Source organism: Mycteria americana, chromosome 2 (assembly GCF_035582795.1).
Source record: "Mycteria americana isolate JAX WOST 10 ecotype Jacksonville Zoo and Gardens chromosome 2, USCA_MyAme_1.0, whole genome shotgun sequence".
NCBI classification, from domain to species: Eukaryota; Metazoa; Chordata; class Aves; order Ciconiiformes; family Ciconiidae; genus Mycteria; species Mycteria americana.
Window position 1 is genome coordinate 46,395,100 of NC_134366.1, and position 17,535 is coordinate 46,412,634.

General features: G+C 37.3%; 1 protein-coding gene across 1 annotated transcript in view; it reads right to left on the reverse strand.

The window, feature by feature from the left end:
- The window catches only part of OSBPL10 (oxysterol binding protein like 10), a 126,146-nt gene that overhangs the window by 78,987 nt on the left and 29,624 nt on the right, over window positions 1–17,535 (reverse strand). The window contains exons 2-3 of the mRNA XM_075493204.1: window positions 11,029–11,204; window positions 9,165–9,244 (exon numbers count right to left, since the gene is read on the reverse strand). Coding sequence (XP_075349319.1) covers window positions 9,165–9,244; window positions 11,029–11,204 — 256 coding nt within the window. The remainder of the gene's footprint in view (window positions 1–9,164; window positions 9,245–11,028; window positions 11,205–17,535) is intronic.

Sequence of the window (17,535 nt, forward strand, 5' to 3'; positions counted from 1 at the left end):
ATTTGCTCTAGTTCATATCACAACTCACTGGGCTACATCAACTAGACCCCTGAACTGTGACTTGAGGCAGAATAAACACTCCGCGGGACCACAGTGCACTTAAGATGGCTTTTCATTAAATTTTGCAAAGGCATGTGGCAGCTCACAGCAACTGTTGTTGGTGGACAGTCATTTAGGGCGTGAAGTTTGGGAATCAGTGGAGCAGGAGAGAAAATCAGGAAGAACGGCCCATCTATATAGTTTCAGCAGTGGGTGGTGCTCAAGAAGGCTGTCCTGCTACAGGGACACTAGGTAACCCCAAATCTCTACGTATAGAAGTTCACAGACTGTCAAGGGCTGACCATACCACACTGCCTGGCATGCCTGACATTCAGCTGCGTGCCTTGCCCTGCAATAGTGCTATGTGATCTCCAGGGCGAGATCACCTCTGCCGGTGAGCCTCTCCTAGAGTCTTCTCCTCCCCCTCTCAGCACAAGATAGTTATCAATCCTATGCATCTCACCGAGTCAGGAAGATTGGCAATCTTGAATTAGCACATACAGTCACAGTCTGTGCCAAATATCAGAGCCAAATACATTGGTTTCAACAGTTCCTACAGGTCTATAAGCAAGTTTTCCTCACCTCTTCATTTTCTGTCCCTCTATACCCTTCATCCATCCAGTGACCCAACGTTTCCGACCAATGTGCTGGAAAACTCCAGCAGCCCACACACAAACCCTCTAGCATCTAGTTTGAGATTTCTTTATTCTTATCTTATTCTTTAGAGGACGTCTGTAACACACAAACCCTAAATGAGCTCAGCACCAGGACCTCTGGCTACCCCTGAAGCCATCCCTAGGGAAGGCCCCACGCTAAACATAAAAAATTCCAACTTACAACTTGCAAAAGCAGTCACACACAAAATGCAGGGGAAAGACTGCAGGAGGCAGTTTCTACAACCACTCAAAACCTTTTGAAGCGGCGCTCCACCCCTCAATGCCACAGAGAACAGCAGCAGAGCACTATGCCTGCTCCATCCAACGAGACAGAGGCGGCAGCTAATTTCTTCTGACAGCTTCTTCCTGCCACTGCCAGAAGAGGCCTCTCCAGGAACTACACACTCAGCCCCTTACACACTTTTGAATTTTACAACACATTGTCAACACCTATGTGCCAGCCAAATACTTGACTCCTCCTTTGCAGAACTTCTTCAGATTAAACACTGGGAATGACAAGCATCTCTTTTGCACTGATACACAGCTATGCAAAAATAAAAATTTTCCAATTTTTTTAAAATGTTAAAACGTATGTGATGTTTTCCACAGCTAAAAGCACTCTAATTACACATCATACTACAACAGTCATTAAAGTCACTCTCCTAGGAAATCAAAGCAATGACAGTAACTGATGGATGTTTACTCCTAATCCCCTGCTCTTCCCCCTAGTACTGATGGTATGACTGATCTGCCTCTCTGACTATTATCATATCTAGTTTTCTTTGGTCCTACTGCTTTCTGGTTTGCAAATAAATAAATAGAAAGATGGTGAAAAACCTGATGAAAGGAAGACATAAGCTCTTCAACAATTAGTAATGCATGGCGCCAATAATGAGTCAAGAAATCCACAGGCTGAAGCATCCCAAAAGGATTAAAAATATTCTTTCCTGAGGCTACACTTTACCATTGCTCCAACAGTTTGCCTGCTAATAAAATGAAACTAATAAAAGAATAATAAAGAAGCTAATAAAAGATTAATTTGTAACTTGTGTTCATCTTGGTTTTATGACCTAAAGCTAGCTAAAGTACACTTAGCTAACATAGATTTGGGTTAAGATTTTTATTTTAGTAGACTGTCCATCTCCAAGATAAAAAAGCAGTATAATGAATGCTTCCATTTGGATATCAAAAATCCTAACAATTAAAATAATGTAATTGTAGAACAGCAAGTTCCAACTATACTAATGTTTTCATGACTCATTCTCCCTGGAGATTACCCTTCCTGTTCACAAAGAAACTGAAGTGTTTTTCACCATTTACCAGAAGCAAACAGTTTTGTTTACTTTGGAAAGTAAATGCCATGTTCCAGAGATCAATAAACTAATTTCTGAAGTGAATTGTCATATCTGTTTATGGCTGATAATCATCATTTTCATAGGCACTGTGCCACAGATGTTTTCTACAGAATAATAAATACTGAAATGACATTTCTTTACTCCTCTGCATATATATAGCACAGAACCAATCCCTGTGTGCAGCTTTAGAGCAATGAGAAATCATATGCTATCAGAAAGTAATTACGATTGAGACACCACCATTCAGTATTTTAATTCCCGTCTACTTCTTTTCCAATGCATCCTAAGTAAAAAAAAAACTGAAAAAAGAAAAATACGGACAGAGATCTGTTTAATTTACATTATGATCATTCACAAATATTAAAATGCAAATGACTGAATCTACATAACATCCAAACTTCAGCATTGCAAAGGGACCAGCTTATGATATGCTTTGCACATTTGTGTAAAGCACCATCTATGGTACTAACTTTTCTGACAGAATGTTATAGTGCTTCATCATCTTCAGTAAGACAATACATATGTCTGCTTTTAAGCAAAAGACTATGATAATCATTCCATCATAAAAATCTTATCTTTGGCAAGAATCATTTGAGCAAGCTCATGTTCAGTCCTAAATGGAATTTTTTTCCATTTTCTGTAGAAGGATTTTGAAAGCAGAGAGCTGCGAGCTGCAACTTCATGCAGCTTCCAAAGGGAGGAAAAAAGGTGTCAAACACACACGTATCTACGGCCAAGCACTGCTTCCTTCTCAACCTCACCACTGTAAGGATTTCGAAAGCATGTTTTAATTAGAAGCACCATTCTTTAGTTAACTTCTATAGGTCAGGGACGAGAGCAGGAAGCAGACAAGCATACCAGAGGAGGGAAGAGTGAACTTGCTCAAAAGGAAAAGAGGTATGATGTGCATAAAAGAACCAAAAGAACACTCACAAAGACTTGAACTTTCACTAATCTGGCTTTATGGAAACAGTTATCATGCAGATGTTAAAAATACCCAGTGAATAATCCATTTAGAAATTTAAAGGTATCTCTGTGGTCATTTATTAATAAAGGCAAGAAGAAACCTGATAAAACTGAAGAAGGGCCACCAAAGGTCTATGATAGCCATTCTTCCAGCTGTGGAGAAAAATTACACATCTGCCTCATAATTATGTGATAAAAGTATTAATCTCAAACTTTCAGGCATTACTACAGGTGCTGTTTCACATTACAGCTAAACTGCTACTGCAGTTGCCACGGAAAGGGGCAAGTTTGGACTTCTTTCTCCACCATCTCTCCATGCTGGCTCTGAGGCCCATTTGACCTCATGGAGACCCATTCCAGGGAATTAAACCAGAAGAGAAACAGAGACATAGACACACATACAGAATTTTCTGCTGATTTAGCTCCCCAAACTGCCTTTCCAAAGGGCTGGATGATGGTTATAACAGGCACCAGGAGCACTGCTTGAGGGGAAAGAGAGCAGGACAGTCCCTCACAGAGGCATGCAGTCATCAGGTTGGCTCAGTTTTAAATACAAAGCCTCAGCCTAAACCAGAGAAAGGTTAGGTTTTGGCCAGATTCATTTCAGCCATCCTCCATCCAGGAAAAAGAAGAGAGCAGGGCTTTACCACCAGGGGCTGCTGGAAGCAGAGTCCAGCTTCCCCTACATCAGTGCTCATCTGATTCTTCAGTGAGCTGGTCAGGTAACTAAGTCCTTTTTAGTAGGATGCCGTTTCTTCTGTTTCTGATGCCCAAGCCACCACAGGAGCAGAAGCACAACAGAGTCTGCACAAAGGGTGGCAGCAGAAGGAAGGAAATGGACTGCCATTTACAGCTGCAGGGAATCAGCAGATGAGTTCAGCTGAAACATGAAACCACATCATCCAATTTTTAGCAGCTCACTTGTGCAGCTCCAAACCAGAAGCTGAAACAAGGGGGAGTCTACCCCCTTATTCTAGCACAAACCTAAGCTGAAAGTTACCACTTGAGTACAATTTAAGACAGAAGCTACTTTACAAGATAAAGGTTTTTGTTCCCTGCCACATTCCTGATACGCACTGAGAAATACAAGGGTTATATGCCAATCCAGCAACTGATCCACACGTTGGAATTAAGAGCTGGTATAAAAACCCGTGTGTTTGTTTTCAGTAGTGCTTTTACAGCCACCATCATTAAACAGTCAAGAAAACAGGAGTATGAAACAGAAGAACTAACAAGCTTGTGACAATTTATGGATATAAAATTATTCTTGGAAGTTACCACAAAAATTATGCATAAGCCTATTTCTTGGAAGCATTTTATATCACTGAATTCCAATTTTCCAGTGCTTTAAACTAAAATTTGTACAATGATATTCACTTAGTCTAAAAAAAACGGAATCTAATCCAGACATAGAAGACTTCTTCCAATACAGTGTGATTTGGCACTCTGTGGAGGTTGAGCAATCTGTAATTAAGCAAAATGAGACTTGTATGGGAATACCAAGAACATTAAGACTATCTTACAGCATGGGAATTATTTGCCAGAGAACATTATCCTTTTACTGCTTTTTTATCATTAAGATGTAAAATTTAATTAAAACAAAGTGACAGACTTAGCTTGCGTTACATCCACTTGTTAGCTGTATAGTTCACCTTTGGACCATTCATTAGGACGCAAATAAATTTAGTCATCAGTATACACTTTTTTTTTTTTTTAAATCACTGCTCTGCTTAATTTCCTCCACCACTCCAGTCCCCAACTGAAGCTCTAAAGACAGCAAGTCATACAGTAGCATTTTGAAGCAGGCAGTAGCTCTGAAAAAGAAAGGAAACCAGTGCTGATCTGGATTCAGTGCAGGAAGAAGGAATGCTCTCCTATGAACATTTCACAGGAACAGTGACACAGCTTCAGCTTTGAAAAACATTCTCCAAATTCTCATGTTTTCCTATGAATCTCCTTCCAATAATATGTATTCAAGATTTCAAACAGATGTTCTCTCTCCAATATGAAAGACCTGTATTCCTGGGAACCTCCCCACTGCTTGCCTGGTTATCCCATTATTTTCCCCCAGTTAACCTATATCCCACTTGCATAAGATAAAACCTACTCCTCACTGCATATTTCACGCTTCCTGTTCCACCTCCTTCTCAAGTGTACGACTCCTAAAAAAAAGCTAGAAATTTCTGCCCCTCATTCTTCCTGTGAAAAAGGTGAGTTTAAGCTGTAGAAGAAGCTGGAAGCAAACACTCAGGCTCCAACTTTCCAGATGCAGAAATGTGCCTCTTCCCAGCACAGACAGAGACTGGATTCTGTTCAAACTCCAGAAGCTTAACACACATGAGTATCTATGTGCCTGTTCATGACAGCACTATGAGTGACAGACAATTTGTGGGTATCACTTACTACAGCCTTCGAAGTATGGGGAGAGGGGGGGAAGAGAGAGATCCAGCCCTGCTGCCAGTAGAATAACAAATCACATCATGACAGTCCTATCAATGGTAGGACTATTTTAACAAAATCCAAAAATACAGATTTTCGTCAAGTCCTCAATTATGCAAAAGGAAGTCAAACATGTACCCTTCTCTGTGTCACTACAGACCTTCCTATGTAATTCCAGTCCCTAACCCCAAAACAAAAGAAACAGTAAGGTGGCTAAAATAGCAGTATGCTATTTTATGTAAATTTAAAATATTTTAAACAGCATGTTTCCATTCCCATGCTAATAATTACTATATTAAAGTACCTTCATCTACAAGACAAAGAAAAAAAATCACAAAGAAATGCAGCAGTTCTTGCTTCCCTTACCTCCTACCAGGCAGTGGTTTTGAAGTAAGAAACTTTGAGGAAAAGAAAAAAAAGTTATAGAAATGCATTTTTTTTCCTAGTTTCTGGAATCTCTGTGAAGCATCACTCCCTTGTAACCTGTATCTGATCTCCGAAGTCCAATCATTGTAGCATTAAAGCTTTTGATCACTTGCTTGTATAGAGAAAAGCAGTGAGAAGCTTTAAAACTTACTTGTAGGTGAAATCCAAGTTAGCACTATAGGCAATGCTACAGTCAGGGAAAATCTGCCTTTCAGATAATACTCTAACCCTGAGAAGATAGGAGGGGAAAAAGGAAAAAAGTGTATTGAAAAACAAGAGACAAATTTTGTCAAAAGAAAGGTTCCTAGGAACAGGTAAGCACGACATTGCTTCAAGTACAGTACACTTCTGGAGTAAGAAGCAGAGTCATCAGTGGTCTCATCTGAAGTACATAAATTCCCAAAATTTTATTTTCTGGACTGTTAAGCTTAAAAATACAGAAGATATAAATTCTTTGCTTGCTCTGCGGCTCACAAAAGTGGAGAATTAAGAGTGCTTCACCAACAAACATGTCAAGTGAAAAGTGACCTAATCTGATTTTAGATGTAGACTTGTAACACAGAACTAAGAAATGTATTCTAGTTTTCTTCAGTATTTCTATTTTATACTAAATGGATCCAAGCTAATTAAAATGTATGACTGGCTGTACCAACCAGAATGCATCTAAACTCCAGCATCCTATGCCAAGTTTCTGTAACTGATCAGTCTTCCAAGAAAAATGCAAGAACCTTCCTCCTGCTATTTGAAATAATCTTTCATTTGGTTCCTCAGTTACATATGCCCACAACCCCTCAGTCAAGGAAATCCTTTTATTTTCTTGCATGATGAGCCTAGGAACCAGAAGAAAGCCACAGCAGTGGTAAGTCACTATGCAAGAGTACAAGAGCAAGTCTATAGAGATGCTCCCCATTCTAAGTCCTTCCTGTTTCTAAAAGTTGCACGTTAGATCTTCTGGGACAGTCACTGTCTTTGTATTTAATAGCCTCCCACTCACTTAGTCAAGACTTTCTAATAATGTTTTGCCTTTCAAATACTTTTCAAATCTATATACACTTTTGGCATCCAAAGCATCCCAGTTTTCATTCACCACCTTTTATCTTCAACCTGTTTTCAGATCATTTTCTTTGAGGCTCCCTCATACCAATATTAACAGCTAGCAAATACTTCCTATTCAGCCACTCCAGGACACTAATTAACACTATACTTCCCTGATTTGCCCTTTCCCTTCCCATCATCAGAAAAAAAGACTCCAGTGTAGTCAAGTTTCATCACAGAGAGTTCATTCTGTACAGAAGAATAACAAAAGTGATGAAAAATACTTTCCCCCACTCCAATGTTTCTGTTTCAGAAATGGAAGGGGACTGATAAAAGTATTCAAGGTAAGTATATGACAGAGTTAGAGCAGTCTAAATATTTTCCCTTTTGCTCTCTGCTCCTTTCCTGATAATTCCTAAAATTCTATTTGCTTTTTTTTTTGACCACTACTAATTGCTGGACATTTTCACTGTTATAACACCACGATTTTTCTCTTGACATACTAATTAATTCAGAGCCTATCAAAATATGTAGATACTACTACTGCAGGAGCTCAACATGGAGAGGCAGTATGAAAAATTCTGAACATAAATTATTACTAAGTGCAACAGTTTTTGTCTAAGGAGGAAAAATGATCCAAACCTCACTTACACAAAGATCAGCCTCAATTCAATTACTGCCACTGTGGAATGAGGTTTGGATATTAAAATAGACACCTCTAGAGAATTATTTATCAGGAGCAGGCAAAAGGAGAAAAACAAATCCAGTATTAAGAAATATTAGCAAACGAATAGAGAGAAGTATAAGAATCAATTTGCCATTGCACAAGTCTCTGATATCATATATACTGAACAACAGTTCTATTACCTCATCACAAGACATCGTAGATGCTAAACATTTAAATGACTTCAATAAGTGACCAGAAAAGCTATTGATGAGTAATTCATTGATGGCAATTGAGTATAAAAAGTTACCATCTCCATCTAGCACAGGAAGTCCCTAAGCTGCAAATCAACAGCAACTGTAAGAGTATTCTGACCAAGTAGAGTTGCACCTTTCTGAATAGTACGGGGCCACAGCTATATAAAAACCATATTTAACTGACACGCATAAGAATTGAAAGAGTACCGAAACACTGAAGTTACTTACTCTCCTTCAAAAAGGGGTTTAATTATACCATAATTGCTTCCTGACAAGTCCACATCACTCAAAAAAGAAGAAAAAAATTTGGTTTTATTTTACTTCACACACTTCAGTGAATGCCAGTCTCCTCAAAATACCATCCATCTTTTCGAAGTCCAACTTTCAAAGATACTCAGGATCATGACTTTGACTGCGGTTAACATAAGACTGATATTTTCAACATCTTGAGGCAGGGAGGAATCCTTTCTGCTTGCAGCTATATGCATTTTTTTTAATATAGCAAACAATTAGTCATGAGGAAAGCAATTTGTTTCATTCTTTTAAAGATATCAATAGAAGTGCTTAAAAGACTGAAGATAAGAGCAGGACTTTTTTTTTTTTTTTTTTTAGTGACTTAGTACACCAAAAGCATACATAAAATAAACACAATAATCATTTATTTCTAATAGGGTTGTTTGTTTGTTTTTCATACCTCCCACTTTCAAAGTACATTCTAATTTAAACAGATTCATGTAATTTCTATTTGGAGGCAGGGGACACCCTCAACCCATCATTCTATTATTTTTGAAGTCTAAATGTTTTTGTACCTGTCCAAAATATTTATCTGTTTGAGGACAAAAATTCTGACATCACTTCCAAAGATAAATAAATAATATAGATCTTCATATGATGACCTCTTTCAGATTTGGTAAAGTTGAAGACTGACCACTGCTAACATCTACCTGAAGCTTCTATAGTAAGAGCCATTAAATCTTACGAAATGAAATAAAACTAATACCAGTTAACACTTTTAAATACTAATCAGGACATCACACAGGTATTTATTAATAAACTGTTGATCCAGCCACTCAATTAACCATGTATTGACAGCATCCAAAATGCAATTCATTAATTTCTCACAAATAGGACAATGTTTATTTATTAAGATTGCCCAATTGACTTAAGTCTGCTCCAGTTAGTGAAGAATGACAACTTGCTGCTTTTATTCATAAACCTCTAAACATTAACCCACTAACTACAGCAGCCAGTCTATCATCCAGATCATGCTGTTCTTCACCTATGCCACTTAAAACATAACAGTTACTTCTCCCTCTTAATTATTTACCTTAGAATTACCTTCCTTGTGATGTTTGGCGCAGGATCGAAGCTGAGTTATCCAGTATTGTTTCTCCTTCGCATCAGCAGCTAGAAAAGAAACAAGAAAATGCAGGGAATCACACAAACTGATATTCTTTTTTTGTATAAGAGAAGGTGACAGGGTAGGAGGGGGGGAGGATTACTTATTCGTTAGGATGTACTATAAATTCTAATTTACACTACTTTAAGTATGTGTAACTTCCTTCAGTACAACACATCTAAACCTTAACTTAAGATGCTGTGGCCAGTTGGAAGAGATAAGCTTATGAGTCTTTTTCATGGTTATCTCCGACAACTGTTATTAAAAGCAGAATTACCTCAAAATGACTTTTTTTTCTTTTTTAAATTTTTAATCCACTTTTGTTTTACTTGTCTCTCTTTGTGAAGGACAAGGGCCACACTGTAGCATTTAAAACAGTAAAACCTCTACACTCAGGCTGTCAATCAGCTACCAGACAAGCTATCAGTTCCCCAGATACTTAAGCACTTCTGTTTTAATGCAGTTCAACTAAATCTCTCTTTAAACCTGCATTCGCATGCAACTTAAAGACACAAGAATGAAAACCACAATTCCCCCCATACATCTTTAAAAATTATTGAAAAGATTGTCTACAGTCTACATCAGGTGGCTCCTGTGTAATATTAATAAGTATATTTAGGAGAGAGGTTTGGTTTTGGTTTGGTTTTTTGTTTTGTTTGGGTTTTTTTTTAAACAAACCACTACTACAGTAATCCTAATTAAGAATACCAATACAGAGTGGATAATTTCAGTAAATATTTTCTCTTGCTTCCTCTGCTATTAAGTATCTCAATGGTTATTGACTCAGTTTAAAAATAATTTACTGATTTGAATCAAATTCATAGATCTCATTAAAAGCAGCATATTGTAAGTATTTGATAATCTCAAGTGATTGGCAAAGCATGATAATGAAACCACAAGTGTTCATGATTTCTAGCTGTGCATATTCCAAAATATTTTAACAGAAACTCTCCCTGGTTGTTCTTGGGTTTCATTTCTACATATAAAACAGCAACACACTCTACCATGGGGCAGTCCCGCATGCTTTGTCCTGCTAGCCAACTGATAAACCGTGATCAGAATAAAACTAACATAATTTTAAACTTTTGATACGCTGTATTAAATGACATTTTTTTTTTAATATCAGTTTATTTTCTTATAAACTAGTTTGATAGGAAAGTATCCAGATTAATCAACCATACTGAAAGTACCTTAGAATCAGAATACTGCTTTTATTTTAAAAAGAAAAAAAAAATTATTCAAAATTAACTCTTACATACCCTATACCGTCTTTCTTACATTTGGGAGCAGGGAAGGCAAAATTTTATGTTAAAGGTGCATTTAATTATTCCAAGACTGACAAGAACAGAGTATCTTAACAGCCTTTCACTGGCATTTTTCCCTTCTCCGACCCATCAGCAAATTCATTACTGCACATTGTCTGCAGGATGGTGGCAGGGGAGAACAATATTAGAAATGAAATGCTATGCTGCGGACAGCAATGAAAGCAGCTTTTTCTTCCTTCGGAAGCAAACAAGATATACTACACAACCAAAATGCCACAATAACAGCTTATAGAAGGCATCTTAAGGTATCTTCCAGCCCTGAAAGTCTATATGTTGTAAATTCACATATATTTAACTCCAGATTACTGTTCCACTGTATTTTATAACATAGTATGTAACAATATAGCTGTATAACCACTACTTTCTGACAGTATAGGAAAGTAAAAGAGAAATGAGATGTGAGAGAAGAGGCACAGAAGCAGGAACGGGAAGGAAGAACTCGGCTGGCACTTCAAGCAGCACTGTACCTCTCAACTTATACATCTCTCCGTTAGCAGAGTAGACCACCATCATGTGTGGCGCTTCATCACTGGGCGATATTATAGCTCCAGCTAAAGACAAGGTTCCTCGTGGCTTCTGGTTTTTACTTTGTTCATTCACGAAATACTGCAGAATCCCCGTCTCAAAGTCCAGCACAAAGTACCTGTTCAAAGAAATTGCAATCGTATAGTATTTCTGTTAAAGAGTTTTTCACACATTTACTCAAAAACAGCACAGATTGATCTTAAATCAAGATCATAAACAAACAAACGAGGTTAAAGTCATTTTTGTGATAACTCCGTTTTGTCAGGTACTGTTATTTTGATCATTAGGTTTGGTTTTCTAAGGGCATGTGTGAGGTATTATTTTATTCATGGTTCCTTCAGATTAATGGTGAGGTTCACATACAAGACATAAAAGCAAGGAAAGGAGTTTTTAATTGAAGAGGTTCCACTGAAGAAGTATGAGACTGCCTCTTTTGGGTTTTTTTGGCCCCTCCCCTTTTTTTCCATTTATAACCTTGAAAGACATGCTAATTCCCCACAACTAGTCTTTTGAAAAGGTGACACTGTTTTTGCAGAGGGATGAGCACAATTAAAGATACCATGGTATTTTCATCTTTGTGATAATATTTCACATACAGATGTTAGGTGTAGTTTTGAAAACTGGCCAAGGGAATTGAACATTCAGTTCCCAGTAAGTACTAGGTAGGAAGTATGCACACCCACGCATGAGAAAAAAAATTAGGAGGAGAAAGAAGTAAAGTCGAAATTCTATTTGGTCATTCTGCTAACAAATTCTAACAAGGAAAAAGCATTTTTACTGCTGATCATATATTTAGGATCAGGAAATACTCAGTCAGTGAAAATCCAGTAACCACAAAGATTTAAAAAAAAAAAAAAAAAAAGATATTCAGAATCATAGTACATTGAGGAAAAAGAGGAAGGGAAACATAGATGGGTGGAGAGGAAAGGACGAGCGAGAGTAGTAACTCTGCCTGAAAACTTTTCCAGGACTTTATTTTCACATGTAAGTGACAGAACAGATGGACTAAAGAAATAAATCATAAATGGAAGGTACTGAGTTTGATGATGATCTAATTCCTAAATTGGTTATTCTTGGATTGGTTTTGTAGGATTCTGAGGAAAGCCTCAGGAAGCTGAAACAGAGAAAGAAAATGCTTTATATAATAAAACCAGAATATATTTAGAAATAAATGGATTCAAAATAAATCAGAGTTTTTATTGATATTTAAACTTACTAAGCCAGATAACATTTCTTGTTTGCAGGACACTAAAATTTTGCTCCAGTATAGCTCTGTGGGGCCGGAAAGGGGCAATGGGCTCCTCTCACTAAAGACAAAACAACCTTCCCTTCCCTACTTCAGCCTTCATTCACTCAGTTTTGATGAACACAAGCCATTCCACAATAAACCAACTGCTAGGACTGCAAGATCATACAAACAAAAATAAACTAACTGCATTGTCCAAGTGCACTAAATGAAAGTGAAGTTGTTTCAAACTTAGTGTGTCAGTCTCAAGAGTAGGAAACATTCTTCCCCCCCCCAACCTCTTTCACAACAGCACAGATCTTAAATTCCATTTCCCTGTGGAAATAATGTACGCTATTACACAAAACAACTATTTAACACTTTAACTCTTTGCCAAGAGAAGACATCAACTTCTTGGCTCACATGAAGGACAGTTTGCTATGACTCGCAACAGACTAGAGTGAAGATGACACAAATGCAGGTTACCTGCTCTGTTTCTACTAAAAAAACAGCCCTAACAAACTGGCTAATACCACTAACAGGGGCATTTGGAATGCATATTATTTCCTATTGTTCCTCTAGATATGATTAGCACAGGTCATATGAATTTGTGTACAATATTTCAGAAACTGTGATTATTCAGACTTCTGTAGCTTTGTATAGCCCAAATTTGCCCAAGTTACTAGTCTGTTTTGAAAGTGACATTTTGTCTTAGCCCTTTTTCAGTACCTCCATATGCAGAACACCTTTAACCTTTCCCATCATAGAATACTTCCGGGATTGTCTTCACAGCTTGTTGAGGTTCTTGGTGTTCTTGCACTGATCTCTTTATTCAAGCTACATACGCCTGGACATGATGCAAGGAATCACTGCCTAAGATTTACAGAACTCCAGATATTTTGCTTGGGCAACCTTCCTTTGTCACATTTATGCATAACTCTACTGCCACTGCCTCCACACCAGAACAAAGATCAAATTGTCTTTAAATTATTCACAGATTAACATCCCCTGTCCCAAATAATTTTAAGCTAGTGCATCACTAACCCTCACTTCTGCCCTGACTCCATCTCTCACATCTCCCATTAAGTGTCTCTGCATCCCTTCCCTCATTAAACAAATGGAAAGCCTTCCTTCTGTAATCATGGAATGCATCTCTTCATCACCTCTCTACAGAGTTTACCTTCACCACAAAAAAAAGACTAGAGATAGCAAGCTGAATGCCAACCACCACAATGTTTTCAATAGCAGTGTTAAAAATAAGAAGGCCCTAAATGGAAAGTGCCAAAATTTCAGAAGATTACCTTACTGACTTGTATTACACCAGTCCATAACCTTCCTATTTGTTTGACTTTTAAATGATTTTACAATACTGCTCTCCCACCTACAAAACATTTTTTCCTCTTCAGGTTGCTTAGTGAGGAGAGATGATGCACTTAACGGCAAGTGAAAAGAGCAAAATTAGAAAACATTTTAAAAAAAAAAAAAAGTCAGACTTGCCCATTCCATAGTAAATTTTCATTTTGCTCAGTCTTCCTTGTTCATTTTAGGAATATCTGTAACATATTCAGGAGAAAAAGCAGAGCACTAGACAGAAGTCATGCCGTGCCCCTGAGAAAATGATACAGTAGTTTGACCCTAGAGCAGATGTTTCTCTCCATCCAACTGACAAGTTTTCAGCAATCTCTTTGGGTTTAGTAAACAAGTCTAGGCTTTATATGTAGCAATGTCCATTCTGAGCCTGTGCCATACTTATTATAATTTCATGGTCCTTTTATTGTTCAGGTACAAATCACTTATTTCAGCTTTTGTTATCAGGCCATCTTTTATCGATTACTACCTTGGAAGTCATCATTGTGGTTACTGCAGTACAGCTCTACAATTAAGAAAAGGAGGAACAACAGGAAAAAAAAAGGCAAGAAAAATTATCTTTCCTTCTATCAAGACCAAAGGATTTGGGGAAAAAAAGTTCCTCTGAGTCTATTAGAACAGAATCTATTAAGTTACATAAACACTATGAGCACTTCAACTAAGAAACTTTTGCATGCCAGACCAGCAAAGTACTCCCAGAATGACTGTAAGCTCCATAAAGATGTGCTTTGCATTGCCATAAAGCTACCCCAGGGATGGAAAGCAGCCATTCGAGTACAGAATACACCTTTATCAGCATAATAACATCCGAGAGCAGCGACTTCTGCAAATCCACATATGCAGAGACAGCATCCTTCCACATCCTTGTCATCACAGCTACAGCAGTGGTGTTAACTTGACCTTCTAGCCAACCATGATCTATTTTATGTACAGTCTCAGAAAAACAGAACATTATCATTGGCCTTGTACCTTCAGTTTTCAGTACTTGTGATGACATCTTAGCTGCCTGTAAAAGCATGCAACATGTTTCCAGTACAACTCAAGCAGTAATCTTAAGAAAGAAAAAAGTAACCAGTTCTCGCAAGCCTCCACATCACCCGCTTCAAGTATGCTGCCTTCTTTGTTGTCCCAGATCAATCAGTTTTTATCTCTGCCAACTTTGAAAGTCATAAGAGAAAAGATAATTATCTACAGAAACCTAAGTCCCAACTGGCCAACAAAAACTGGTCGTGTCAACAAAATAGCTTTCCTGTGACTTTGGAGAGCTCAAGAACTTTTCACAGTCATCCTGACCACGACACTGTTCATCTCACACAGAACCAAGTATTTGCTTTTCAAGAGTTATGGTTTGATGAGCAACTCCCCTCTTCACCTTTCACATAGTGGTATCACAGAAAAAGATAGACAGGAGTAAACTGCACAGGCAACTATAGTCTCACAAGAGAAGCAGGGGGATAATGCACTTTGAAAACTCCTAAAAGGATAGGAAAAGCCAGGAGAAGGAATAAGGAATTCAATGTCAAATCAAGCAGAGCAAGACTTCATACAAAGGAGGCAGGGGGCGAGGGAGGAATAGAAAGAGATAGAAGAAACAGAAGCAGCTTTCAAAAACATTTTCTTGCATCACAGATCAAGTGATGACCCAGTTCAGACCACCACAAAAACGCAGAAGAAATGGAGACCAGATTCTTTCATTAACTGAGGATGGAAAAACATTATATATATAAAGCAGAACAGAAGTAAGAGAATAGTATGTGTCCCATTTTAGAAGCCCCATGTAACTGTATCAAAAGGACAGGGATATCTTTTAAATGTTAACTTTTAAAAAAAAGTCATTTGTTCTGCACACCAAGGAAATAACAGCTCTAACCTCTCTAGAACTGATTAATCCTGCCACCTTATCCTGTATTTCTCCACTGGCCTTGCTCACAGAGCATGCATTTACCCATGATGTTGTATTTCCGTAATTTACAGATTAGCATTGATGAAAACTAACATACTCTTTAGAGAACGGTCAGGTAGGAGGTAGCAGAGTCAACTTATCTCGTACTAGACATACAAACAATTAGTGCTATACAGAAACAATGAAATAACTGTTACTGACAGACATTTCCAAAAGACAGCTAAATTCTTCTGTTATTCCAAGATTGGACAAAATCATCATTTTGGTTTTTTTGTTTAAATTAATATTCATTAAAAGAGTCCATCTAATGGTAAGCTAGAAAACTACCGCTTGAACACATTTTAAGCAGTATTAACTGCTTAAGCACTGTTCAAAGTAGACACATAAAATTACAGGCAAGAAAAAGCAGGCCATTTCACAAAAGAAAAGACTTGGCCAATAGATTTCTCACTTTAAATTCAAATCAGTCCAGAGAATACAGGCTTCCTGCACCTCTGGCCCAGCCTCCCTCAAGCTCCTGGAATTTACCAGGATGCTCCCCTCTGCCATTGCAACCAAATGCAGATGCATTACCAACTGATATCAATTACAACACAAAACATTCAGCCACACTCAGCAAACTAGAATTTTACTGCTGTTCTATCAAGTTTAAAAAAAAAAAAAAAAAAAAAAAAACAAAAAAACACCAACCACAAAAGTCTGACACTATCAGAATTTTTTTAAAGTTATTAATGAGTTTGTCAATATGGCCTGATGACACTTTATTTCTATTTTACTTGCTATTTTTCAAAATCAGCGTGCTCTCAGAATAAATCCAAAGTCTCATAAATTCTGTAACTCTCTGTCTTAATTAAACAGTCATCATGTTTCATTCCTATCCCCTTTATCCATTCACCTTGACAGCCATTAAAAAAAAAGAAAAAAAGGTAAAACAGAACAAGTATGACATATTAGAAAGCATAACTATATTGCCTTCCAAATTCTTGGAGGGGAAGAGAGACACTCAAACACTGTAGCAATAACCTATTTCAACTGGATTTTGCATTCACTGATATGAGCATTCATTATAGTAATAATTATAATATATTAATATTATAATTATATAATATTATAGTAATTTATTATTAGTTCCCCACTCAAGAAGAATTTAAGAAAAAGCAGTGACTATGGTTTAAAAAGTGATAAAAGGCTGGTGGTATAGTAGGAGATGAAAATGGTCTACCATCAGAGCCTGTCAACAGGGAACAGCAGCTATACAGGTCTTCCATGAGAAAATCTGACATTTCCAACACTATCCTAGTTTGAGGCAATTAAAAAAAAAAAAATGTAAAAAATTTTAAAAAACACCCCAAAATATCAGACACACATGATATGAACATTTCCCATGTAATTTGCTCACCTTGCTGAATTTAAGAATTTTCATTTTCCCATTTCCAGTCAAATTAAGCATTTCCATATTCTCCAGTGGAAATGCATACTTTCAAAAAAAAAAAAAAAACCAAATCAAAATATTTCTAGGCATTTCAACATTCAGTTGCATATCCATAACATGGTGCACCACTCATTGAGGCTGTCACTCGGATGCAAGTCTGCAATGCACCCAAAGGTATGTTCCCAGCAGAAAAAAAAACTCTTAAAATGACTTTTCTTTTCTCCCCTTATTCTGAACTCATCTCAGATACTAACCATCTGAAAATAAGTTTTCACACCTCTGTAATCCCAAGAAGTTTTCAAGATAGGACTGCCAAATCTTTCCATTGTGTAATGTATTCCTAGTTATTTGAATTCTCCCCACACCCTTCTTCTTCCCCAGTTAAGTCAGTTTCCTGGACCAGATTTTGTACAACTTCCAGTTTGAATTCATAATGTGATAGAGGTTTTTTTATATGAAGATTTTTGCAACTGGACAACTGCAATCCCAGTCAAATCTTCAATTACAGACTCAATCTGCTA